The sequence below is a fragment of the Theropithecus gelada genome, chromosome 4 (genome assembly GCF_003255815.1).
Source record: "Theropithecus gelada isolate Dixy chromosome 4, Tgel_1.0, whole genome shotgun sequence".
Lineage (NCBI taxonomy): Eukaryota > Metazoa > Chordata > Mammalia > Primates > Cercopithecidae > Theropithecus > Theropithecus gelada.
This window is the reverse complement of record NC_037671.1, coordinates 36097729-36124291: the sequence shown is the minus strand read 5'-3', so window position 1 is coordinate 36124291 and position 26563 is coordinate 36097729. Positions and strand designations below refer to the sequence as shown.

The following is a 26563-nucleotide window of genomic DNA, read 5'->3' as shown; positions in this document are numbered from 1 at the left end:
AAGCCGCTGCTGTCATCACCACTTCACAGCTCTGCTAATCACATTCCCCTTCTTCTCTTTATCCTGGAGGCAGGTTTCTGACAAGTCCTGTTTCCATTCCCTGCAGAAAAAAAAAAAAAGGAAAAGAAAAAGAAAAAAGGAGAAGGATGTTGAAGATAGAGCCTGGGAAGGTGAGGATGGAAGTGGTAGATCTGGGGGTGGCTGTCTTAGAATATGAACAAGTCCAGCTCTGACTTCCAAGGCAAGCTCAACCCGGATGGAACAAAGATCACATTCTGCAGAGAAAGTAGGAGGGACCCTCACGACCCCATGGTACCCAAACTTACCTGTCCCTGGTACCTGAATCTCCTTATTATAGATTTATCCTTTTGAATAGGGCTTGTTAGAAATGCAGATAGTCCTGGGCCAGGCACAGTGATTCATGCCTGTAATCCCAGCACTTTGGGAGGCTGAGGCAGGCAGATCACCTGAGGTCAGGAGTTCAAAACCAGCCTGGCCAACATGGTGAAACCCCATCTTCACTAAAAATACAAAAACTAGCCGGGTGTGGTGGCACACACCTGTAGTCCCAGCTGCTCGGGAGACTGAGGCAGAAGAATCACTTGAACCCGGGAGCCGGAGGTTGCAGTGAGCTGAGATTGTGCCAGTGCACTCCAGCCTGGTTGACAGAGCTGGACTCTGTCTCAAAAATGAAAATAAAAAATAAAAATAAAAATGATACAGATACTCCTGGAGGGAGACTTGTCAAACTCAGAGTGATTTTTGGTGGCGTCTGTGAGGATCCTGTGTGCTTGCCCCCTTCCCCTGCTCTGCAATGGATCACAGTGGGCTGCCCCCGCAAACTACATTTCCCAGGCTCCCTGCCTGCTGGCTTCCTGTCAGGTTAGATCAATAGCAGCCACTGGCTGGAGGCTGGTAGGAGGGAGAAAAGGAGAAGCCCGGGTATTTCTTCCCACTCCTCTGATCTGGGGTGTCTCTGCTAGTGGTTGTTTATTGGCTTCCAGAGTTTGTCCCTCCACAATTCCGGTTCCAGTTCCAGCCTGGAAGGGCCCTGGGTAGCCCCTTCTCTGCGTCCCAGCTCCCGCTGGGCAGCCTGGCTCCTGGGCTGTCCCTATTCCTCCGACCTAGGGTGGAGCAGATTCCTGCCATTAGCAATCTTCGGATCTTTCTTTCCCCATCTCCTGCTCAGCTCCTCCAGCACTTCTGTAATTTTTCTGCATATTGTATTCCCTGATTGAACTGCCTGGCAAAGCTCTGTTTTCCTGCTTGGACCGTCACTGATAGAGCTTCTCACCATTAAAATATTCAACACAGAACTGTTGATGCCACCTGGCCTAACACATATCTCTTCCTTCCTCAGTTTTCCCCAGCTCAGTAAATACCACCGCCGTCCACACCACACTCAAGTCAGAAATCTAAACATCACCCTTGATTCTTTCATCACCAAATCTGCTTCCAAGTATATATTCTGAATCTTGGGTTTCCGTCATCACCATCCTCCCTCCCCTGATCTGCGACTTCCCGACTGGGGTCCCTGCTTCTCATTTCCTCCCACAATCTTCTTTCCACATGGTACCCCGACCCACACCATGTCTTCTCCCCCCAGTCTAATGTCCCTCAGTGGCACCCCCTTCAGACTATCCAGGGTCAATCAGGATGTGTGGCCCCTGTGGAACACCCCCTGCTTCTGGCTATCTTATGAAAAGAAATGAGGGCTCAGAAGTGATGACAGGAGACTGTAGACTTGGAAAAGCCAGGTTATGTGGCAAATCCTAGCTGAAAGGGAGAGAGAGAAAGGATGAGTCCAGCCCCTCTGGCTCTCTCCCTCCGCCCCCAGATGGGAGGAAGGGTGGCTGCTGATGATCGGGGAATGGTAAGTGTCCTCACATGGCCCTTGGGGCCTTGTGGGATGGCTTCTCCTCCTCTTCCCCACAGCTCATCCACCCACCCCACCACCCCGCTAGGCCTACTCCACACCATGTGGAATGTCAGTTTCTAGAACACAGCCAAACTCTTTCCTGCCTGTACAGTTTCCCGGCAGGGCTGCTCCTGGCAGAGGAGTGGCGCCCATGGCCCTAGCTGCCCATAGTCCTCTTGCTCGTTCCACTATCCCTGCTGGAGGGAGCAGTAGGGAGGGTGGGAGGGCCAGGTCTTGCTGCAGTTGGCTGTGTGGGGTGACCCTAATCCAGCCTTTGGCCAGTGCGTGTGTGAACCCTCAGTGTTGTCAGGGCAGCTGAGGGCTCTGGCTGCTCCCCTCAACGGAGCGTCCTCTGGTGCCGGCCACCTTCCCCCAAGGCCTGGGATCTGTGGTTGGGGGGCTTCTGCCAGAGACAGGGCTTGCCTCACTGGCTGTGGAAACCCTGCCTCTCTGTGTCCCATCTCCCAACCACATCCTTTCCCACCTCCCCCAACCTCCTTTACCACCAACAGCTGCAGAATTTCAGCCGAGAGCATAAAAGACAGGTGCTTGTCTTTGCCTTTGTTCTTTTAAGAAGAAAAACAATGAGGAGACAAACCCTAGGAAATCAAGTGGGGGAAAAATCCAATCCTGCCTTCTGAGGAAATGTTAAATCAGCGAATTGAGATGCCGACATGAAAGCAGGATGGCCCGTGGAGCCTGTCACACCCGGGCCAGCAGGTGGGTGGTGGTGGGATGGGGCATAGCTGGGGAAGGGGCCTCCAGTGGCACCAGGCTGAGGCCCCAGAGTTCATACCCCGTGGCTCCCCTTTGGCTCTCTCTGGCCCCTGGGCTCTCATAGTCCCTCCCCACCCAGCAGTACAGTGTGATTTAGGGAGAACTCCCTTGCTTCAGCCCCTCCCATCACCAAATTATACTTAAGTCCCCTGCCCTACCTATCGTGGAGGAGAGCGCTCCCTCCTGGTGGCCCCAGTGAGTTTGGCCTCCTTGGCCCCCCAGGATTGGACCCTTGGGCTGTACCTCCTGAGAGAAAGTGGCCCTGCTGCCCTCCATACCCCCGAGTGAGTTAGCCCTTGAGGAGAGAACTGCATTCCTGTTTCCTGGGCACCCACCGATGCTCAGTGCCCTGGTCAGCACCTTATGACCTTGGACCTGCTGGACACAGGAGGGATCCAAGTGAAGCACACAGGGGCAGTGAGGAAGGGAAAGGTGGCTGGGGTCTGTGAAGAGGGCCCATCGGGGGTAGCCACTCAGTGTTAGGCTGTGGGATGGGGTGTGAAGGAGACCAAACGATACTTGGAGAGGAGAACAGCAACCAGGGAGGCAGCACCAAGATGAAGCGGGGGCAATGGGAAGAAGAGGAGGCCAGGGCCCCCTCCCTGGTACTTGAGCTGGGCCCAGGCCTGAAGAAGGCATGCGGGACCTCAGGGATGACAGCTTGGGGGTGGGCGGGTGAAGGGAAACCCCTCCGTGTGGTTATCGCCATGCCCAGGCTGTTTTGTCCTCTAACGAGCCATGTCCTCCCCATGCAGCACTGGTCCGTGTGGTTCTGTGTGGAGCTGGCCTCTGTGGGAGCCTCCACACACTAAGCCGGCTGGGAGTCTTTTAGGAGTCCTTGGCCCTGTCATCATGAGCTTTTTGGAAAAACACTGGGGGGACAAATTGGACCCCTGTAACAACCTGACAAGGCCAGTGGCTGAAGGGAGGGCTGTACTCGCCATTTCATCGGCCCCTTCCCTTGGGAGCTAATAGCAAGCCCCCCTCCCAGCGGGAGGCTGAGCCCGCCCACACTCCTCTCTCCAGCTTCCTGAATCCCTTGTTTTCCTGAGTACCCTTGAATGAGGGGTAATCATTCCAGAGACTCAGCAGGCGATGTTTGGCTGCCCTTAGGGAAAAGGGAAATATGTCCAAGTCTATTTGTTTAAATCATTCAGCCCTCCAGGTTTCAAAGCCGTGTGAAGGGTGGCCAGGGCCGTCAGCACCACGGACAGCGCACTCGGGCCCAAGAGGCCACCAGGTGCCTGCAGGCTGGAAGCTAGGGAGGAGATGGATTCTAGGCCTAAGAAAACCTCACTCTCGAGGCCCTGAGAGCATGTCCCTTTGACTGCAGCTTGAAGGGACATTGGATAAGGATGCCCGGGCCCAGTTGCCTGGTAATCAACCATTCTCAGTGCCCTGCATGGAAAGGCAATTAAGGCGAGAATTAAAAAGCCATCGCATCATTTAAAATCCAATAACATGGCTGGCCTGAAATGTGTCCCCAGTCTCTGGGGAGGGTGGAGGTGGGGTGTGGGAGATGCTGAGGGTAGAGGGATGCGACAGCGAGGGAAGAGAAAGGTAGAAGGGGAGAAGAGGATGGCATGGGCATGGAGGTTCCTGAGGCTGCACACCTTCCCACCACCCAGCTGAAGTCCGCTCACCCACCCCCTCTTAAGAGCCCTTTCTGATGACTCCAGCCTTAAGGATATTCTCTTCTCTGGAGTCCTTCAGAGCTGGCTGCCCGTGCTAAGTGCCGTCTTCTGGTCTTCAGCATTGATTCCCGGCTGTTCATCTTTCCTTCTCGAGCAGAACAAGTGCTCCTGCAGGGCTAGGCTGTGCTTACAACGTCCGTGTGCACACCCCCACCCAGTGCCAAGCACAGAGCTCAACACTAGGTAGCAATTATTCACCGCTTACCAGTGGGTCCCTTGCTGTACCTTTTACATACTGCCCTGAACTGAACACAGTCTACCCCACTCCGCATTACCTCTCTGCAACCCAGCAAGGCCATCCCCCAAATGAAAATAATAAAACTTGTGGTCCTCACAAGTCTGTGTGTTAAATGCAAAGCGAGTAAGGGCATTTCCCCCTTTCATTTCCAGTGTCTAAAAAGGGTTCATGCACATTCCTTCATGTAAAAGCTCTGAATTCACTTCTCCCTCCTAAGAGAGCCAGAGAATTCCTAATCTACTAAGATGATGTTAACCCTTTTCACATCAAATAAAGCCCTCCTGCAGGTAATCTTCCTGTCACAAGCTGACTGCCTTGATGTGACTTGGAAGTGAGTGGGGATACTCCATTCCCTTTCATTTTCCATCCTCCTTGGTAAAACCTGAAAGCGGGAGGATTCAGGTTTGATTGGAGCTGTTCTTGCAATTTATGCCTTCTGTCCCTCGAGGGCTTACACGTGTCTATTTTAAATAAACTCCCCCTTTTTTATCTCCTTTTTACAAAGAACAACTCAAATCTTCTCTGAGGAGAGCTTTACTTTGGGATGGATTTCCGTTCTGACAGTTCAGCATTCATGAGGCGGGCCCTGGGTGAATAATGATTAAATGAATGATCTCTGTGATGGAGTCTTGCTTGAGAGCTGGGGATATTCTCTCAAGGTCCTGCAGTGTTTTGGGCTGTAATTTCCTAATAACTTGGTCGCTCTTTCAAGGAAAATCTTATTCTAAGAGGTGGAGAAGGAAGAAAAGGGATGGATGGTGTCTGGGGAGGGAAGGGCGAACTCTAATGCCCCCTGTCTTCAGAAGTGCCTTGGGCAGTTCTTCCTTGTTTTAGTTCTGGGTAAGAGGAGCTGAGGCTTGCCACTATCTAAACTGCTGTCTCCAAATTCATCCTGCCTGTGTCCTGGACACTGCAGTGTGAACACAAGACCATGACTCTGGCTCACCCTACTATCCTACCTGAGATTTTGGGACCTGCCCGTTTGGTGCATAGTTAGATGTGGCACACAACAGGCTACAAGGATTAGGAATGGAGGATTGTGGTCATTTATGGTGGCAGACCTGGTCTCTACTTAGCCAGACATCTGTGAAGGGGTTGGGGCCTGAGGTCCCCAGAAAATGGAAGGTGTGACTGGCCCCTTACACCAGACCTGACCAGCAAACAATTTCACACTCAATTCCTGGGTGAACTCACCCTCTTCCACCAGTGTCTCACACTTCCCCAGATCTCACCCAGCCACCCAGCCCTATCCCTGGACGCAAGAGGAAACAGAATCCTCCCCTTTCTCCTGCCACTCCAGAGTGGGCTAGTGGAAGGAGACCCACAGCTGTCAATGGCAGAGGCTGCGTGTGGCCCACTGTTTCCATTTGTAGCGGCTGGCAGCCCCCAAATCCAAAAGCCATCAGCCCAGCAGATGTGGGGAAGTCAACAACTGAGGTTTGCTGATGCAATAGAAGAGAAAAAATTTGGACAGCTTGCGTCTTCTACCTGAATCCACCCTGGATAAGGCTGACATCTGAAGCAACTTTGGCTCCCATCCTCATGGCATAAAACCTCTACCAAGACTTCTTTCCTTCTTAAGCATGAAAGTGCAAACTTTTCTCAACCACAGACTTCAGACTTCCTTAATCATTTATGAGAATGTGTTAGCTGTCCCTGCCTCCTGTTCTAGTGCCTGGTGCCCTCAGCTCAGGGAGCCAGGACCTCTGCCTGCCCTGAAGGGGTTGAAGAGAAAGAAGCAGCTTTGGCTTACAAGAGGCCAACCTTTCCTTAGAATTAATTCATCACTTCCAGAGCAATCTGCTTTCTCTTCACACACATCCGTCATTGCCATAAAAATATAAGTACACATATTTAAAACTTGATTAAAAGGAGATCTGGTACCACAAGCTCAATTCCCAGAAGAAACAGGAAAAAAACAAATCCCATAGAAGTCCGGTGCATAGACCCTGCTCTTAGCACCCACAGCCTGTCCTTGGAAAAAAAGTTATGTGATCTCTTCTTGAAGTTTTATAGCAGCAGCTTTGGCAATAAACCCCCGCAAATAGAAAGGAAACCCAGAAGCAAGTTGGTGATGGGGACATTTCTAGGAGTATTTTAACCCCCCGGGGAAATATTGACCAGGAAATCGGCAGGGATGCTATTGTAAAACTCAGCCAAGTCCCTAGGTTGTGTGCACACTGTCAATAATCCATGAGGCTGAACCAAAAAGAAAAGCATTTTATTGGATTGTTTCGGGTCCAGGTTGTCACTGTGCATTGAATGGACTCAACAGGAAATTGGAGATGCAGGAATGTTAATTCAAGTAGCAGATGTAACACACAAACAAGAAGCTCGGCAAATTGGAAATTAATCCTGGCCGGACCCGCTCTGTGTCAGTGTTTTCCTCTCCACTTGCACTGTGCCTGTATCATGGGGCCCTTGGCATATGGTGTCTGCTGTGTATCATTTCTCAACAAATCATTTGTGAGTTCTGAAAAAAGATCCTGAGTCATAGAAGGAAAAGAATAAAAATACTCCCCAGGTCACCAAAGCCTGTGTCCCCTGGGCCAGGGCACAGTTGTTGCCCAAAATAAATCTCTCAGAGCTTTGCTTGACCCAGTTTTAAACGTCGTCACCATCAACTTGTATTTTTGCTTATGAGTCCGGTTGCACACCTCTGTCTCTGTAAGGGACATCAAGGACTTTAGACGCGAGGTCTCGGCAACAACTCTCTGTCCTCCTGCCCTCCCTCCTGCCCCTGGGTTGCCTTGCCTTGGCCTTTGCTCACTATGAGCGATGCACATTTAATTCTTACCAGCGTTCTGGACAAGCCAACCTTTTGAAACCTTTCATTTTTCATTATTATTCCTTCACCTTTGGCACTCCTGCAATCCTTAGGCTGTTTTGGTTCCTCTGAACTCTGCCTTCGTCTGGCTGCCGCCCTCTGGCTCTTTGAGGAACCCACCTGGAGAACAGGGCAATGTTCAAGCTTCCCGGCCCCCAGGAGCCCCCAGTTGCACCTTTTCTTCTTGGCTGGTCCCTCCCTCTCACCCATATCCTCCATCCTGTGTCCTCAGGGCCTTGGTGACATATGTCCAGCAGCCTACCTGGCCATTTCCAGCACGCAGCTCTAACTCCTGACATCTTCTTGTATTACATCTCTGTCCTCCCTGATGTTTGCTACATCTCCCAATTTAGTATCATCTGCAAATTTAATTAACATGCCGTTGCCTCCCTGTTCCAGACCATTAATGAAGATGTTATGGCAGTACCCAGCAAACAATATTTTCAAGGTCATGAGGAGAGGAGAGCTAAACTGCTAATACCTCTGCCCACTGTGGGAGAAAGAGGCAATCAAGTGCTCACATGTGGTTTGAGCCATTTCCTCTGAGTTTTGTCAACTTCCTTTCCTAGACTTGGGTAAGGTTTCTACGCCTCCCCTCTCCCTCGGCTGCTGCATATCCATGGCAATTCCCACTTGGAAAATGAAGAACATCAGATTACGCCTTCCTTTTATTTTTGTCCAGTTTCTAGCAGGAGAGAAACAGCCACTAACTGAGCATTTGTAGGGAGAGCCAAGGTACATGGTAAAGACAAAGTAGTGGTTATTAGGTTTGTTATTTACCCAACTCCATTTCTAAAGCACTAACCGTGGCAGTGGAAAATGCCCAGCGAGGACCAAGGCACAAATAAGGTAGAGAAGACGTATTCCTGGTGAGACGGTTCCCAAAGGGCTGGCCCACACGGCCTGCAGCCCAGAGGGGTGTGAGCGGAGGCCACTGCATCCCAGCAGCTTGTGACCCCAAAGCAGACCTGGAGCCCCCTGTGAGTCTACATTCCCCTTTTGCATTAGCAGGCACAGCTCATTGTGAACCCTGGTTTGCCTTCCTTCCACACCGAACTGCAGATGTCACACTGTAATACTGCAAATTACTTGGGTCAGAAACACTGAATCATGGGAGCGATCCAGGTTAGTGCTATTCACGCCCAGAAAATTGATCCTGGGTTATTTACTGTTTCCCGCACTTCCCTTCTCCCCATCTCTCACTACAGGCCTGCCTTGGGCTTGGAGGCTCCTAATCATTTCTCAGACAGAGTGTCTTGGAGGCGTCTCTGGACCAGAGCCCAGACTGGCCCAGCAGAGGCAGGGCACGGATCTCAGAGCTCTAGAACAGAGAGGCCCTGAGAAAGTGGCCTCAGATGTCTCCCTGTGCTCAGTGGATAGACCTGATCCGCCATCTGCAGTCCTCCTCCCAGCCCAAGCCTGGCCTCTCCAAGCCTAAGGACATACAGCAGAAGCGGCACTTGTTCCGGTTGCCCAGCTCAGGTTGCCTCATGCTCAGAGACCTCATGGGGGATGGCTTAAGGAGAGAGTGGCAGGTTTATAGAATTGGTACCAGGCCACTGTTTTGTGTCTTCCCCAGCTACAAACATCCCTATGCACACTCACCAAACAATGAGGGGCAGAAGAACAGAGTTATTTAAAAACTAAATAAATAAATAAATAAATAAATAAATAAATAAATAAAAACTTCATTCTGAAGCCAGACTCCCTGGCCTGGCCATTTGAATAGCTGTGTGACCTTGGGTCCATTGTTTCACTTCAGTTTCCCCACATGTAAGTTGGGATAATAACCACACGAACCTCAGGGCTGTTGTGAGGTTCTAAAAAGCAGACGCGTGTAACATCTGGCTGTTATTTACCACATGCTCTAGACACTGTTGAGGTCAGGGACCAGCACACACTTTCTACAAAGGTCCATGTAATAAATATGTTCAGCTTTGTAAGCCACAGGTCTCTGCCACAGCTACTTAAACTCTGCTGTTACAGCCCTAAAGCAGCCATAGGTAACACATAAATGAACGAGTGGATCTGTTCCAGTATAACTGTATTTATGAACATGGAAATTAAATTCGCATGTCACTAAATATTCTTTTGATATTTTAATTATTAAAAAATGTGAAAACTGGTTTTAGCTCACATGCTGTAAAAAAAAAAAAGTGGCAGGCTGGTTTGGCCCATTTTGCCTGTCCTGGTCTAGGTGCTAGAGATGCAGATGTGATGTGCCCCATCACAGCAGCCCATGCTTATGGATGGAGCCCTCCAGAGCATCCCTGAGCCTGAGAAGCTGATAGACTACTTCCCAACTCTCAAGGGACTACTTTGCCCCCACCAAGGTCTGTGACTTTGTCTTTTTTTTTTTTTTTTTTTTTTTTTTAAGAGACAGGGTCTCACTCCGTTGCCCAGGCTGGAGTGCAGTGGCATGATCATGGCTCACTCTATCTTCCATCTCCCAGGCTCAAATGATCCTCCCACCTCAGCCTGCCGAGTAGCTGAGACCACAGTGGCATGCCATCATATCTAGCCAATTGTTTTTATTTTTTGTAGAGATGAGGTCTTGCTATGTTTCCCAAGTTGGTCTTGAATTCCTGGGCCTCAAGCAATCCTCTTGCCTCAGCCTCCCAAAAGCTGGGATTATAGGTGTGAGCCACCTTGCCCAGCCTAGCGACCTCTTCCTAAAAGCCCCTCTTGAAACAGGGCCAGTAAGACTCCAATGAGGCCCAAGGTTAAGGGATGGCAACTCTGCTGCAAACCCTGGCATTTGGAGCTCTAATTCCTGACATAAGTCTCAGACCTCAGAGCCACACCACACATCTCACAACAGCCGCTGGTCCAGTGTGCTGGAGTTCTAACCGTGGGTGCAGAGTGGAGTGCTGTACACAGAGACCCCGCTGGCAGGAAGCGAGGACACCGAGCTGCCATCTGTTTTCATTACGCCTTGCTGAGCGGGGAAGGTAGAAGTTATCTGGGTTTGAAGCACTGCAAACATTTGTTTCTGAGTGGAAGGGCCAGAACAGACCCAAGGACTGGCTGGGCAGGGTCTCCTGGGTAAGAAGTAGTGCCCCTCTGGATGTGTGGGGCAGCCTCTCTGGAAGGTGCTACTAGCCAACGTAGGTCGCCTGGGAAAATGGCCACTGCCCACCCAGACCCTCGGGATTCCACATCCTGACTGTACCCCACCTCGGTCTCTGCCTGGTCCATCACAGGTACCCAGAAAACTAGAGATCTTCCAGAGTGATGTTTTTGCCCTAACATCCCCTTCAAGGTATCATGAGGATGCCCAATATTCCATTTCCTCCATCAAATCTAAATCCTTCTGCTTGGTTGCTAAGGGTCCCCACACTCAGATCCGACTGAGCGGCTCCTAGACCACACAGGGGACCTCCTGTGACACAACCACACCATCCTAAGCCTGTGTGTGCCCCAAATCCCCAGAAGCCCTCACTCCTGCCCTCTGCTGCACCTGGCCACGTCTGGCCTTCACCCTCGTATAAAGAGACCTTGCAGGGGAGTCACAGACGAGCTGTTTAGCAGTGCCTCTGTTTCCTTATCTATCAGATGGGGGAAATAAATGCACTCACCTCACGGGGTTGCTGTGTTTAATCAGAATGTTCGTGTCAAGCATTTCCTGAGTAATGCTGCGCTCTGGAAATGGCCCCACCCAGCCCCAGCAACAGCAACCCAGGTCTGACTCCAGATCACATTCACCTCTTCCCTCTTCCCTCTTTGAATCTTTACACATACTGTTTGAATTGCATGATTACCATGAAACATTGCCCAGGTAGGTGTCCATCTCCCCATTTAGGCTACGGCGTGCAGACCTCCCACACTGTCACCCCTCTGCATTTCCTTGGCTCCTTTGTGGCATCTGGCCTCACACAGCCCTGGATCTGGACTCAGTCATTTTCTTTTCATTAATCCACTGAAATGCTGTCACAAACTCCTGAACACTTTCTTTCATGAGGGGCTTCAGGGGGAAGACTGAAGAGAAGTTATCTTTCTAATACAGCACTCTGACAGGTCAACAGAAGATCTGATCACTAGAGCGTTGGCCTGCAGATGCTCACCAATGTCACATATTTAAGGAACGAAAAAAAGAAAAGGCTTTTGTTAAAATGACCTCTTAGAGGCAGCTGAGTTTTCAGTGGATGGGAGAATGCCATCTGGGTGTCATCTGACTGTCGCTGTTCCTTCCAGGAAAGCCCTGGAAGCCCACAGCGTGGCTAGCCCTGCCCGGGGTTTCCACGAGTTTCAAGAATCCAGGCTCCCCCACCGAGGGCCCCCAAAGCTGTGGTTAAAGGTTAATGGGCTCCAAGGGCAGCTCCCAGGGTTGGGAGGTATATAAGAACCCATCAGATCAGTCGGACACCAGAAGACAAGCAGAGAGAGACTCCTCCAGACCCACTCAGACCACACGCACGCTGTAAGTAGCCCTCGGAGAAAGGGGGTGGGGAGCGGTCGGCATGAACCCTAAAGCAGAACGGTGGTGCAAGCCAGAGCCAGCCTGGTCCAGGGCCCTCTGCCACCTTCCAGTGCCCAGCCGGGCTTCACACTGAGTGCCTGAGCTGATTCCCAAGGCATTAGTGAGCAGAGGCAGGGCTGAGGCACAGAGGCTGGAGGGAAGCAGGTGGGTGCACCTCCTGGCAAAGCAGAGTCTGTTGTGGGTGGGTCTGGCACATCCACGGTGGGCCGGGAACCCAAGCCAGAGCTCATCATGGATGCAGGGCTCCTCTTGGCATGGTGACTTTGCTCTGGAAAGGTAAGGAAAAGCTGGCCCTGCGGTGACTCATGCCTATAATCCCAGCACTTTGGGAGGCCGAGGTGGGCAGATCACAAGGTCAGGAGTTTGAGACCAGCCAGGCCAATATGGTGACACTCTGTCTCTACTAAAAATACAAAAATTAGCTGGGCGTGGTGGTGGGCGCCTGTAGTCTCAGCTACTCAGAAGGCTGAGGCAGAAGAATCGCTTGAACCCGGGAGGCGGAGGTTGCAGTGAGCTGTATGGCACCACTGCACTCCAGCCTGGGAGACACAGTGAGACTCCATCTCAAAAAAAAAAAAAAAGAAAAAGGAAGGAAGGAAAGGAAGGAAGGAAGGAAGGAAGGAAGGAAGGAAGGAAGGAAGGAAGGAAGGAAGGAAGGAAGGAAGGAAGGAAGGATGGAAAAAGAAAGAAAATAAAAGAAAAAGTTGACCCCAGGGGACAGCACATGGGGAGGCAAGGCTAGCCCAGCCAGGAGTGCCGCAGGGGAGGGCAGACGGTCACCCCCGTCATGCAGAGCTGGGCACTTGAAGGCTGAAGCCCCTCATCTCTGATGATGGGAAAGGAAAGTTAGTGCCTCACTGTACAATGAAAAGCTCCCTCTCCCACTTCCAGCTCGCCAGAACACATGAACTTAGGTGACATGCCGACTGCCAGTTGGATCAAGAAAATGAGCAGCAATTGGATTTTGCCTTTTTTTATTTAAAGTTTTTATTGATTCCTATGGAGTGAATTAAATACACCAGAATGAAACAGGATCTATAGCTTCTCTGAGAAGGAAATGGGACGCCATAAATGTGACACATCCATCTCTGCTTGGGGGAAAAGCAGGCCCCAGAGACTCTTCAGGGAAAGCACAGGAATGAGACGGGTCCCACCCACCTCAACCCAGTCTCCGTTCAGCTCAGGCTCCTCTGGGGCTCCGCACAGGGCCTCGGCTTCCTGGGAGGTGGTCTTGAGGGGGCAGGTGGTCCTTTCAGCCTGCTGGGAATTTGCATACAGCTGGGATGGGGAGGCTTTCGCTGTCTGAGCTCTCTTGTTGTTGTTCATGGAGTTTGAACAAAATGGAGAGAAAATAGGAAGTGGGAAGAAGAGAGAGCTGGAATAGTAAGAAGGCAGAGGGAGCGTCTGGCTTGGCAGGGTGGCTTCAGATGACTGAGGAGACAGGTCTTGGCTGAGAGGCAGGATGCAAGCCTGCAGCCTTGGAAGGTTCTGTTCAAAGAGGGAGCCAGGTTGAGACCCGCAGAGGAGCCCCGAGGCCTTTCCAGGGCAGACCCTCTCCTGCTGACAGAATCCAGGCTGCCTAAGGACTGGAGGAGCCTTTATCTGAAACCTTGTAACTACCTCCACCCCTACCCCTACTGCTGTCTTGGCCTCCCCTCCGAGCTACTGCTGTCCTGCCCTCCCCTCCCTGCTCGGAGGCCTGGCCCCTGCACTCAGCAGTCCACCCAGCACAGGAACAGTGGTGCCCAAGATGCATTCAACAGGCCTGCCCCCTGTGCCTTCCTCCACCTGCTATGGGCAGAGGCAACATGAAATGGGGTATTGGGAAAAGCACTGGGCCTCAAAAGGCCAAGGTTCCAGCCCCTGCTGCCTTTGAATGAGTCAACCATGGCTGGCATTCAGCTAGGCCGTCCCACCGCCACCCCAGGACCACCCTGTTCCTGCCCAAAGTCTGCCCAGTGGACGCTTTCTTAAGGCTCTGTACCCCTGCAGTCACCATGCCGAACTGCTCCCCGCCAGGACCGGAGCTCCAAAAGCCCACCGCAGCCCAATGTCCTGCCAGCTATTCTACACACACCTGCTTCCTGGTCAGCAATCACCGGGTTCCAGGGTGTGAGGAAAGAGGAAGCCCGCTCCCTGCTGTTTCAGGATGGTGGCCAAAGGCAGCTAGACGCACTGGAGCACGCGGCACGGGGCTTGTTTCCAAGACACCACTCCCCCAACAGGGAAGGGGGTGCCCTCTTGGCTCAGGGATACAGCTCCATGCTGAATTTTTCCATCTGGCTCATCCTTTGCAATGGTAGAGGTTCTACAGACCCAGGGTCCTGGCCTGGCACTTCCAGGCAGAGCCCTGGTCATCTGGGCTTGGGTCCACCCCTTTTGTCATTCTTATAGGCACTGGGGCAGGGAGGTTTCCCTGGGTCTTGGGGCACAGTTCTGTTGATAATCTAGGCATTCCTTCTCTGAAAGATGAGGTCCTCCTGCCTTATGAGCCCAGCTGACCTCAGAAGACCTCGCCTGTACCAAAAGAGAAGAACAGACAAGTGAAATGATTCCTCCCTGGTGTGTGGTAGGGGGCTCGACGGCCTTTCCCAGGAGCTTGGCCAGCTGCCACAGCTCTGGGGCAGAAAGGTGCTCAGAGCTCATCTGCTAAAGCTCTGATGCCAGGCCCAAATCCAGAGAGGCTGAGCTCTGGCTGAAGATCACACAGCAAGAGCTGGGGCATGGGCCAGAACTGAGGGCCCCTGCCTCGGACACAGCAGTCTGCCACTATACCCCAAACTTGGTGACAAGAGCTCCTTGTCATTGTCCAGCTCCAAGATGGTATCCCGTAAGGCTGTGGCTGCTCTGCTGGTGGTGCATGCAGCTGCCATGCTGGCCTCCCAGACGGAAGCCTTCGTCCCCATCTTCACCTACGGCGAACTCCAGAGGATGCAGGTAAGAACCTCCTGCTGCCTGCCTTGCTAGCAAGGCTGAGGTCACTATGACCTACACCAGCAATACCAAGGAAAGTGTGAAGGACCAGGACCCAAGATAACCCCCAGTCCCAGCCGCCTCTCTGGCCACCTTTGCGCCTTCACTGGCATCACTCAGACATGTCAGTGGCTCATATGAGCAACATCTTTCCCACCCCTGCCTATCCTTTGGAGGAAATTTTTAATTAACAAGCCAATAAATATTTACTGAGCTGCTCTGCAGTATAAGAGGCCACCCTGGGCGATGGGCCCGAGCATGCAAAAGAATCTCAGCACCTCCCCATCTCTGGGGAGCAGGCTGGGGTGCCAAGACACGAACATATGAAAAATTAACTAACAGTCGCAGACAAAAGAGAGATGTCACAGGCAGGGCATGATGAATTGCCCCATCAGTGGTGCTCAGGTTCAGAGGAGGGAGAATCACCAAGGGCTGGAGCGTGCTTGGAAGCCTGCAGGGAAAAGGTGGAACTCAGCTGGGGGCCTTGAGAGATCAGGAGCAAGGGACCAATGGGAGCCAGCACCCAGAGGCGGGAAACAAGGCTGTGGTCCATGTAGCAGTGGCCAAAACCTCCTCTTTAGGGCCCAGAAGAGAACCAGGCAGGCCTCGTGGAACTCAGGCAGTGGAGCCTAAGGAAAATGGAACTGCTGGCTCTGCCTCCCGGCTGCCTTTTACTTTAGACTTCAGGGATGCTGAGTGTCTATGCAGATGTTTGGTTTCTTTAATCCCAGGAGATGAAGAAAGGGACTTTCATGCTCCACCCTGTCTGACACTGAGACTCCAATAGGGGTGAATACATGAGTTAGTGCCCAGGGAGGTCTCGAGCCTCTGGGGCACAGCCTGTCTGCAACTGCCCACTCTATGCGGGGAGGTGTGTGGGGACCCACATTCCCAGTGAACAGCGCTCTTTTGAGGGGCAAGGCCGAATCCAGATCCCCTTCTTCAAGCAGACATGGGAACTGGGTAGGTACTACAGCAGGCCCCAACACACTGTCTTCCACGCTGGCACGCTCCGCACAGGATGACCGTTTGTTCTAGAATCACCATGTCTCAGGGCAGGCCAACAGCGGAGGCCCGAAAGTGTCACTAGAGAAAGCAAAGGAATGAGGATCTCAGTGCTCAGGGACCTGGCCGGCAGCATGCCGGGCAAGACTGGTGGCTGGACAGGAATAGCCAAACCCAGTGGAACATAAACTAGCAAAATGGCAAGAAAAGGACACTGCATTAATCTGCTGCATGGCTTTTCTCCTCATAATTGCCAGGCACCGGGATTTTTATGAAGAAGCTACAAACTCCCTCCTCCATAATTTATCTCCTGTCTTGCCTCTTATAAATCATCTCCCAGGGACTCTGAGTTCCTGGGCCACCCCATGGCGCCCTCCCAGGCTAGGCTGACTTGCTACTTTTTTAATAGGCTCTCTGCTAAAAAAGACACATTTTCATACTTAATATGCATGAAGGGCAGCCATTGTTTTCAGCTTTTTAAGTTAATTAACAGTAACAATCTGGGTGCAATGTTTTAACTACAAAGGAATGGATTCCTCTTCAAGTTGACCTATTATTGGTGGGCAACCTCAAGGGCCATCCATGAGCCACTAGTTAGTATCTGAGACTCCTCGTGCAGAAGGCTCCTGGGGGGAGGGTTCTTTCAGTCTGTAGGGAGCTGGGGGCAGGTAGCGTCCTGGGCAGATGGAGACAGGTGAGGGGCCATCAGGGTGGGTTGAGGGAGGGCAGTTCTGTGCAATTTTCTGCTCTGCCCTTAGGAAAAGGAACGGAGTAAAGGGCAAAAGAAATCCCTGAGTGTATGGCAGAGGTCTGGGGAGGAAGGTCCTGTAGACCCTGTGGAGCCCATTGAGGAAGAAGGAAACGAAATGATCAAGGTGAGCAGACAACAGGGACAAGGGAGAGAAACTCACAGCAGGGCATGCATTCCCCTGCCTGGCCTGGAGGCAGGGCCCACGAACCACAGCGAGCCTCAGAGTGTCCTAGGATACAGCAGTGAGCTCCATCCTCGTAGGGAGAGACGGACTCCAACAACGAGATAAATCAACCATTTCAGGCACCAGATAAGGAAGTAGGAGAGTGACTGAGTGGGGTTTGGGGGACTGCTTTGTCCCTGAGATGGGTCAGGGAAGGCCTCTTGGAGGAGGTGACATTTGACTTGAAACCTGAATGAAGAGAAGGAGCCACCTGTGCAAAGAGCTGGAGCAAGGACCCCCGGGAGAAGGAACAGTGAGCACAAAGACTGAGAAGCACTGGTGGGCGCCAGGCCCTTGTGGCAGGCGCGAGTCGAGTGGGCAAGAGGGCAGCATGGCCAGCCCAGGCAGGGCCTGCATGCAGCGCCACTGGGGATTCAAAGCAGGGAAGTCACCGGAGCCCTCTCAGAGCTGGGGCAGCACGAGTGGAGGCAGGAGGCCAGGCAGCAGGTGCTGCAGTCCTCCGGAGAGAGGTGGCGAGGGTGCCAGTTCCTCCCCTCCCAGACAGAAACCCAGGAGCCAGCCACAGGCCTCAACACCCAGGGCCGACTGTTGGGGCTGGGGAGAACCTTGAGCTTGTCCCGTGAGCTCTTTTATTTCACAGACTCGTTTATTTGGGTGATCAATAAATGAGCCCCTACTAGGTCTGAGGCACTGTTCCCAGCACTGGGGACGGGGTGGTGAACAGACAAAATCTCCGCCCTTGTGGAACTCACACTCCATAGGGAAGAAGAAACAAGATCCTAGGACGACTGAAACAGACCACAAACAAGGTAAAGACAGGAAGCAAACTCAACAGTGTGGCAGGCAATGACATGTGCGATGGAGGGAAACAGAGCCACAAGGAGCCGTGGTGGGTTATGGATCTCAGTGGGCAACAGCAGGCGTCCTAGGAGACGGTAGGGGCACACAGACCAGAAGAGAGCAAGGCATGAACCACAAGGATTTCTGGGGGAAGAGGCTTCCAGGCGGGAGGGACAGCCAGTGCAAAGTTCCTGAGGCAGGAGAGGGCCCGGTGCATTCAGGAAGAGTGAGGAGGCCAGAGAGACTGGCGGAGGGGCAGGGGCAGCTGTGGAGTTCACAGGCCACTGGACTCTCCATTCACTCTGCTGAAGTGGAGCCCTCGGGGGTTCTGAGCAGAGGAGGGACGGATCTGATTTACATTTTAAAGGGGTCTCTCCAGCTGCTGAGAACAGACTGCAGGGACCGGACAAAGGCAGAGTTAGGGAGGCCGCTGAGGAGGCTGCTGTAGTATGAGACACAGAGAAAAAGAGAGAGGGAGACTTCGGCCTCAGGCGGTCTTGGTGGAGGCAGGGCAAGGAGGTTGGATGTTTTAAATATTTTGGAGGTAGAAGCCCACAGGATTTGCTGAAAGAATGGATATAGGATGTTAAGAAAAAGTGAAAATTGACTTCAAGGGTTTGGGCCAAAACAACTAAAGAGGGATTTGCCACTCACAGAGACAGAGTAGTCTGTGGTTGGCTGCAGGATGGCAGGAGGAAGATCAGGAAGTCAGACTGGGCCTGAAAACCATGAGATGCTCTTGAGTATCCAGGCAGAGACATTGCCCGGGCAGGTGGACATACAAGTTTGGAGTTCAGGAGAGACGTGAGGGCTGGAGGCACACGTGTAGGAGTCATCCGTGGTTAGAAGGAATTTCAAGCTAGGCGCAGGTGAGCCATTTGAGGAGACAGGTATGGATGGAGAAGCAGAGGCCCAGGCCTGAGTGTGGGTCACTTCCACACAAAGGGGCCCAAGGGGCGAGAAGACTGACATCCAGAGAGAGCAGGAGTCTCCTTGTCACGGTCACATAGGAGTCAGGGCAGAACCCAGCTGGACTCCCACCTCCCACTGGACACAGGCCAGTGATCCTTCCCGGTGCTGTCAGGCCCAGAGAACAACCTGGGTGCTGTCGCCGCACTCAGCACTCAGCAAGGTGGGGCTCCTTTCCCCTGACATCCACTCCGAACTCCTTGGGCTCCTGAGGAGGGAGCTGGGAGGGAATCCAGCAGCTGGCGAGCAGGAGCACACTCAGAATCACCTCCTAAATGCACCTGAGTCGGAGTTTGAGGCACTAACTCCAAGGTTGCCCGGGGACATGGTATGTCCATGAAGCCTTCTTGGGAAGGCTTGGGTGGGGCCCCTCTCACCTCTTTCCATCTCCTAGAACCACGACATACAGAGCTGGGAGGGCCCTTTGGGAATGCCCAATCCAGCCTCCTCGTGTTCAAGTAAGGACCCTGCTAGAGGGTCTAGAGGGAGAGGCATAACCACAGCCGGGAATGGCACAGGCAGGACTGAACTGGGGCACTTCAGACACCCTTCAGGCACCCTGAGCTCCCAAGGGTCTAGGAGGCTCATTCCTGGAACCCAGGGAGCCCGGTGGGAGGCAGAGGCCAGGAGTCTTCCAGTGTGCTGGCTAGTTTGTGCAGCAAGAGCATTGATCCAGGAAGCTCTGGCGGGGGGGCGACAGGGAGATCAATCAGTGCCCTAGGCTCTGCCTCGAGGCTGCAACTACCCCTTTGGTGGAGAGCCTCCAGACAAGAGGAAAGGTAGACTGGTGGTCGTGGGCACAGACCCTGGAGCCAGGTCCCTTGGATGTAACATCTTCATCCTCTGCTCCTTACCACCTGTGTGGCCTTGAGCAAGTTACTCAATCTCATTGTCCTCAGTTTCCTCATCTGCAAAATGGGAACAGTAAACCGTCCCTACCCCACAGACCTATTGAGAGGTTAATACACATAAAGCACTTAGAGTAAGTGTAAAGCGTAGAATAAGGGTAAGGCTCCACAATGTTGGCTATTATTGTTGAGGGGGCAGTGAATTCCCTCCTCATGAGAAAAGCCTGCTGGGGTTCCTGCTGATACCCGTCCCCCCCCCCCCCCCCCCCCCCCCCCCCCCCCCCCCCCCCCCCCCCCAGCATCCCCATTAGGGAAGGTGTGCTGATCCTCTCAGCAGGACTCAGCGACCTTCAGGATCCAGCCCTCTGGTTAGAATTAGGGGAAGGTGGCAGAATTCCCAGCCATCCCTAGAGGCTCTAGTGGGGTCTGCAGGGTGGTGTGGCTCCCGTGGGTCCCTCCTGCCACCTGTAGTGCACCCAGGGGTTAAGGGCCCTCTCCACACCTCTCCCTTGTTATTAACGCTGCCTTATTTCACAGCTGACTGCTTCTCTGGAAATTGGAATGAGGATGAACTCCAGACAGCTGGAAAAGTACCGGGCCGCCGTGGAAGGGCTGCTGAGTGAGATGCTTCCCCAGCACGGTACGGAGAGGGCGGGCATCTCTGCAGCTTGGCCAGCCTCCGCCCACCCTGGCGTTAATACTCCAGAGGCAGGGTTTCAGGGTGGCAATTTGTTTGGCGGCTTTGCACTTCAGAATGTGGAGCTGTCTTCTCCCTGGGCTATGCTGTGATACCTGCTGGTGGCTGCAGAGCCCCAGTTCTCCAGGGAGGCGGGGCTCAGGCTGGGTTCCCAGCAACCCACCCCACTCTCCTGATATTTTAATTCCCACTCTCCAGATATTTTAATAGATATCCCACCCCACTCTCCAGATATCCCACCCCACTCTCCAGATATTTTAATTCCCTCCCACAACATCACCACGGGGCGGTTGCTCCGAAGGAAACCTTGGTGCACTTTCCCGTCCCCATTCATTCTGCAAATTAAAGTCCTGAGCCCCATTTGGCCTTGCCCAGTTCAAGGTCTGCCTGAGTTACGTGAGCAAAGCTACATCTCCTCTGACAAACAGCCACTAATTACTTCTCATAGTCCCCAGGAGGAGAGAAGAGACTCGAGGAAGTGCTGTTAGTGATGGAGAAACTGGGAGGTTAAATGACTTGCCCCAGGCTATAGACAGCTTCCAGGCTCCTTGCAAAACATCCCACCTTCCTGCCCAGCCTGCCCTGGTGCCCCCTCCTCCCTCCGACCTGCAGGCAGGTTTTAGAGGGCAGTTTCATAAGCAGACCTGCTGATGGTACTGAGTGCAAACCTCTGCTTTTCTGCAGCAGCCAAGTGACGGCCATGCTGGGGAGAAGGTGGACAGATTTGGGAGGACTCTCCTGCCCAAGTGAGGCCCTGGGAATTTGCACAGCCTGCCAGCTGGGCTTGGAAGAATAACACCCTTTCCAAAGCAAATCCCCCTCCAGCAAATAAAGCATGAAATATACAGAAATGACTCTTATTTAATATTTTAATTCCCAAAGGGCAAACTAAGGTCGCAAGAAAAAGGCGGGAAAAGTAAAGCTCAGAGAAAGTTGGCCATAAATAATGCTTACATTAACATTGTGTGCCTTTTGTGAGTTCTAAGTTCAAATATTAACTCAGATCCAAACAACTGAAAGAGTACCACTCACTGGCCCTTCCATTATAGGTGAGGAAACTGATCATTTTTTTGCCCACACACCGAGCCAGTGACAGACTGAGGACTGGAATTCAGGTCTCCCAGGTCTCGGTCCATTTTTAGTTTACTGACACGCTCGAGGTCTAATGGGCCAGAGAATTTTAGGGCCTCTGCACTCAACCCCTTGCCAAGTAACTTCCAACCAGCCCTTTAACCTCAATGAGCCTGTGCAAAACCAAGGTGGTAATACCTGCCTTGAGATCTGGGATGGAGGCACAAGCAAAGAGCAAATTACTATTATCACCTTGTGACTATCAGCTCCAGCATCCGCAGCAGAATTACACAGCCAACCCACTTATTTTTGCCTTCTAAACAAAACTGGATGGGAAATTTCATTCTAATTTAATTTTACATTAATGAATGTTCATTTATTTATAAACTGGGGCCACATCGGAACTGCAGCTCCCTCCATCCATAGGTTACCAGCAATTAGACAGTGTCCATTCTGCATTTCCACCCAGGCTTAGCCACAGAAAGTAGTTACCAGAACAAGAACTCCAACGCTGAACAAGAGACCCTTGTTGGAGGTACTCTGAATTCTCCCGAGAAACACTCAAACCTTCCATGGGCTCCCACCCCTGCCACGCTGCACATTCACACGCATTTCCAGCACATATACCGATCAACCCCTGAGCAGCTGCAGGTTCCTGGGAAATGCTGCCAAGACGCCCGGTAATAGAGAGAGAGGGCTGCGGCAGAAGGGCATGCGGGGGGCGGCGGGGGAGACACAGAAATCTATAAAGCCTGCTGCTGGGAAGATCTGGATCCAAGACTCCTCCCTGCCCTTCCGAGCTCCACCAAGCCAGTTCACTCCATTTTCTGTAACACACTCCAAGAAGCAGAGAAACAAGATGCTCACGGTGGTCCCCTTCCCCGTGGAAAATGCATTTTGTGTCCTTCCCTCATCCTCTGCTGGAATCTGACCCTGTAGCGAGACTGCCTTCCCCCATCACCAGCAGGGGGTGCCCATTTCTGGGGCGGGGCCCCAGCACTGGCTGGGGCATTTTCCCTGAGATTCTGGGTGTTGAAGAGCCTCTAGTTGAAATAGACATCCACCATGGAGGGACATGGGGTCCCCAGGAGACTGCCCAGGCGGTCTGCACTGTTTAGGTGGGAATTGGTTCAGCAACCACAGCACTGGGGAAGGGAGAGGGTGCATTCTGCAGAAAAGCCCCGTTCAAAGCTCAGCGCTGCTGCCCAACAGCCCCAACCCTCACCCCGCGCCCTCTGATGTGCTTCTCGGTAATGAGCTGCAACAGAGACCCAGCTACCACCAACATCTGTATGCACAGTGCCCTGGCCGCTTGTTTAGATGTGTCGGCTCCTTTCTTCTCTGGTTTTCCTCCTCCTGCCACTGTTCGATTTCTCACAATCAGCTCAAATAATTCTTTTTTCACTAACAAGCTCCTCCAGTTTCCAGGATAGCCGACTCGATTGCTTATGGGACATCCACAGCTTTGGAAGAAATTAAAATTGGGAGGAGGTTGGGGAGGATTCTGTGAGCTGAGTGAAGAGAAAATGACCATGCTTTCACAAAACAGAAGAAAAAGAGACATGCGCCGGGCGTGGTGGCTCAAGCCTGTAATCCCAGCACTTTGGGAGGCTGAGACGGGCGGATCACAAGGTCAGGAGATCAAAACCATCCTGGCGAACACGGTGAAACCCCGTCTCTACTAAAAATACATAAAAAACTAGCTGGGCGAGGTGGCGGGCGCCTGTAGTCCCAGCTACTCGGGAGGCTGAGGCAGAGAATGGCGTAAACCCGGGAGGCGGAGCTTGCAGTGAGCTGAGATCCGGCCACTGCACTCCAGCCTGGGCGACAGAGCAAGACTCCGTCTCAAAAAAAAAAAAAAAAAAAAAAAAAAAAGAAAAAGAGACATGCTCCTGGTTAAAGCAATAGAATGAGTGGGACCAGAGACCAACCAGGATCAGAGATAGGGAGGGTAGCCGGAGTAAGCAGGAGAGCAAAGACGCCATTCCTCTTCACACCTCACCCAAGCTTATCCAGCAACATCTGCAAGAATCTCTCCAGATATCTGGCAATTACAGAGAGGACGGATTACCCCGTGTTCATCTGGAATGTACTTTACACTTAACAGGACCAGAGGTCATTACAGTGCAACTTGAACCTAGCTTCACAAAATGGAGATGATGAGGTATTTTCTTGGTAACCGCATGTGTGATTTTAGCATTACTGAGCTATGTGGATTTGCCATGAAATTGAATAGTTAAAAGCAAAGAGTAATTGCCTGATATCTGTACGCTGTAATTTAGTGTAATCTAATCATGGACAAAGCCCAAAAGAAAATATTCTCAAAGCATTACATTTTTCTTCATACACAATTTGTTATTGACATTGGGTAATATATTTCATGCCTTTGAAGGAACTCTTACTCATGGATATCAAAGTGTGAGAGCAGTCAAAAGAGTGAGGGATTTGTTTAACTTTCAACAGATTATGAAACACCATTCTGGCATTTCTCTGTGGCTCCATTTTCCCCCTGAGCTGATGCACCCTCAGACCTAGAGAGAGAGAAAAAGAGTGCCCTCCTCTTCCATAAGGCACTGAGATGGAACAGCGGGAAGCTGGGTGTTCCTGGGGTCATTCCAGTCAAAATCTGAGCCCCAAATGGCCCCACGTTTCAACCACAATCTCCCGGTGCCCTGCCCCCACTGTAATGTCACCTATTATGTAGGTGGGGAAGCCCTGAACAGCTGAGGCGACACATGAGGCCCTCCATGAGGGGGATCAAGGACGAGTCCGTGGTCCCTGAGTATCTTTGAGTGCCTGATAACTGTGTGCAGGGCTTTTTGCAGGAGGAGGAGGAGAATGGAACCCACTAAAAGATTTATGGCTGTGATTATTATAAGGCTCTGCCAAGACAGAGAGAGGTCAGCGGGACGGAAGGGAGTGTGGCAGCCCCCCGGGAATCCAGAGCGTGCTCCGAGCAGCCCTTCACCTCTGCCAAATGTGTGGATGTGGTTACTAAGTAGATTTAGATATTGGAGCTTATTTTTCCTCTTCTGCCTTTAATACATCAGGAAGACGGACCACAGCCTGAGCTGCTGCTCACCTTAAAAAAAACAACACAGCAGTGATGAGAAAGGAGGGCATGCAGAGCAGCCTCTGACTTTGCAATATTGCCCTTTTCTTTACAATATGCCTTCCTGCCGTGGACAGGCCCAGCAGGAGAGCCAGGCTGAAGGCACAGAAAGGCTGGCTCCCAGAGGCCCTGGTGGGCTTCGTGGGCAGCTCCCAAAGGGGCAGCAGTGGCAAAGGAGAGCTGAGGTCGAGCCCTTCCAAGCGGAGGGGAGCGTGTGGATGGTTGTGTGGAGGAAAGCAAAAAGGAACACGCCAACTTCACTAAACCAAAGAAGGGCTATAAATCTGGGCAGGAACGTGACTGGAGCTGGGAGTCCAGGATGAAAAGGAAAGGCCCAAAAACTGGGAGGAACGCCTGACTAACTTGTGAAGTTCCTTCTCAGAGGAGGTGGGGAAGGGGAGCATTGATCAGCAAATTCGCTGTTAAGTGGTCACTGGGTGTCCCTTGGTGCACACCCAAAGCCCTGCCTGTAGGATCCTGCAAGACAAGGCCATCGACAGCCAGAACCCACCATGGAGGTAGAAGGGCTGACCATGGGTGGCCAAAGGCCACAACTCCAAGCACAGTGGGTTCTACACCAGAGGGAAGACAACAGAGTTCTGGGGGAGGGGCTGTGGGCCACTTGACCCTAGATGTGTGGAACGGCAGCAGTGTCCCCAAACATAAGGAAGCTGACAAAGCCCACACTGCGTGCCACCACTGGGGGTGGCTCCAGTTCAGTCCATATTTTTAAATCGCCCTGAGATCCATTGTGATAAAATAGACCATAACTCTGTGAAATGCTGTAACGATAACTTTGTTTAAGCATTAGTTTCAAGCCCTCTTAGAATACGTGGGGCCAGTACTGATGCCGAAAGGCTCATTCTTTATATATTGAACTGCACAGCTGCAAGGAGCTGCACAAATGTTACCAACTCATTTGTCATGCAAACAGTGCTTCAGAAAGAAATAAAATACCATTATGTGGTATATGTGTTAGGCAATCACTATATCAAATTCACGGCATTCCGTGCAAACACAGACAGAGAAAAGGAAAACAACACTTGGTGAGAGAAATCACACCACATGGGAGCACCTAAGTCAGGGGAGATGGGGAGGCCAACAGTGGAAGCTGACCAAGCTGAGGCTGTAATTTTCCCAGCAATTGTGGCCAGGGTTGAATACCCCTGAGGTGGAGCAAGTGGCAGGAATGCAAAACCCAGACAGAGGAGCATAGCATTGCCCAGCGTGTCAGGGAGGGGAGGGAATAAAATGAGGAGTGGGTAAGGGGTCTGTTGGGACAGATATGGGGATTCCAGGGAGAAGGGGCCTGGGGGAAGGGGAGAATGGAATAGCAGGGGTAGAAATAGATGGAACCTATTGGGCCAGCAATGAATGTTTGGGAATGGGAGTTGAGGGATGTGGAAGGAAGATTATAAACTGGCTCTATTTTCAGTTGCCACATTCCCTTGCTTCCCTTAGGAGTTTCCTGCTAAGAGCCTTCATGTAACCAAATCACCTGCCCTGTGGGAGACTCTACACAGCACTGACACTGCAAAGATGTGGGTTAAGTATAAACACGCATGAGCGTGTGCCCCGCACTGTCCCAAGCACCTTAGCCAAACTACCTCTTCTAATCCTCACAGCAACTCTATTGAGGTTTACTGGCAAACAAGCTAAAAATGTTAATTGAATATGATCACACATCTAATAGTTGTGAGTAGGGATTTGAAACTGAACTGACTGGCTCCAAAGCCCACATCCTAAACCACCAGTGAGGCTACAGGACCGTGTATCTCTGGAGTCTTCTCCCACCCATGTCTCCTTGTAAAAATCCCATTATGCAGACACAGGCCCTCCGCAGAGAAGCCTCAACTGCCCACTCGAGCCCAAGGGCATTTTGCTCCTCTGCCTCCACTATGGAAACTGCGTCCCCTCCAGGCTGGCGCTCCTTGGGGGCCAGTGTCTGTCCTAAGGCTGGGATCACACCTACTTGGTGCTCAGTGTCGCCCAGTTAACAAGCCCGAAGTCGGGACAGGGTCTTGGAGCATGCCTGGCGTGTACTATACGGCCCAAATAAAACCGGATCACACATCAGTCCCCAAGCCCAGATAGGCAAATGATCCTGTCTCTCCATTCGGGGCAGTGGCTTCGTTCACCATTAACCAATTCATCCATTAAATCAACACTGACTTTACTG

At 52.0% G+C, this 26563-nt stretch overlaps 2 protein-coding genes across 5 annotated transcripts in view; both read left to right on the top strand.

Moving 5' to 3' along the window:
- Positions 1-26563, top strand: part of LOC112622829 (40S ribosomal protein S10) — an 846014-nt gene that overhangs the window by 615897 nt on the left and 203554 nt on the right. The window lies entirely within an intron of this gene.
- On the top strand, positions 11815-21049 carry MLN (motilin). Of its 3 annotated transcripts, none has more exons than XM_025382791.1 (5): positions 11815-11874; positions 14748-14871; positions 16671-16787; positions 20042-20123; positions 20886-21049. In XM_025382791.1, exons 2-5 carry the CDS (start codon positions 14755-14757, stop codon positions 20894-20896), a joined length of 327 nt encoding a protein of 108 aa, XP_025238576.1. In that variant the 5' UTR covers positions 11815-11874; positions 14748-14754; the 3' UTR covers positions 20897-21049. The 3 variants fall into 3 exon arrangements, with proteins under 3 accessions (XP_025238576.1, XP_025238574.1, XP_025238575.1); XM_025382789.1 differs by having other exon boundaries at positions 20042-20144; XM_025382790.1 differs by having other exon boundaries at positions 20042-20144; positions 20889-21048.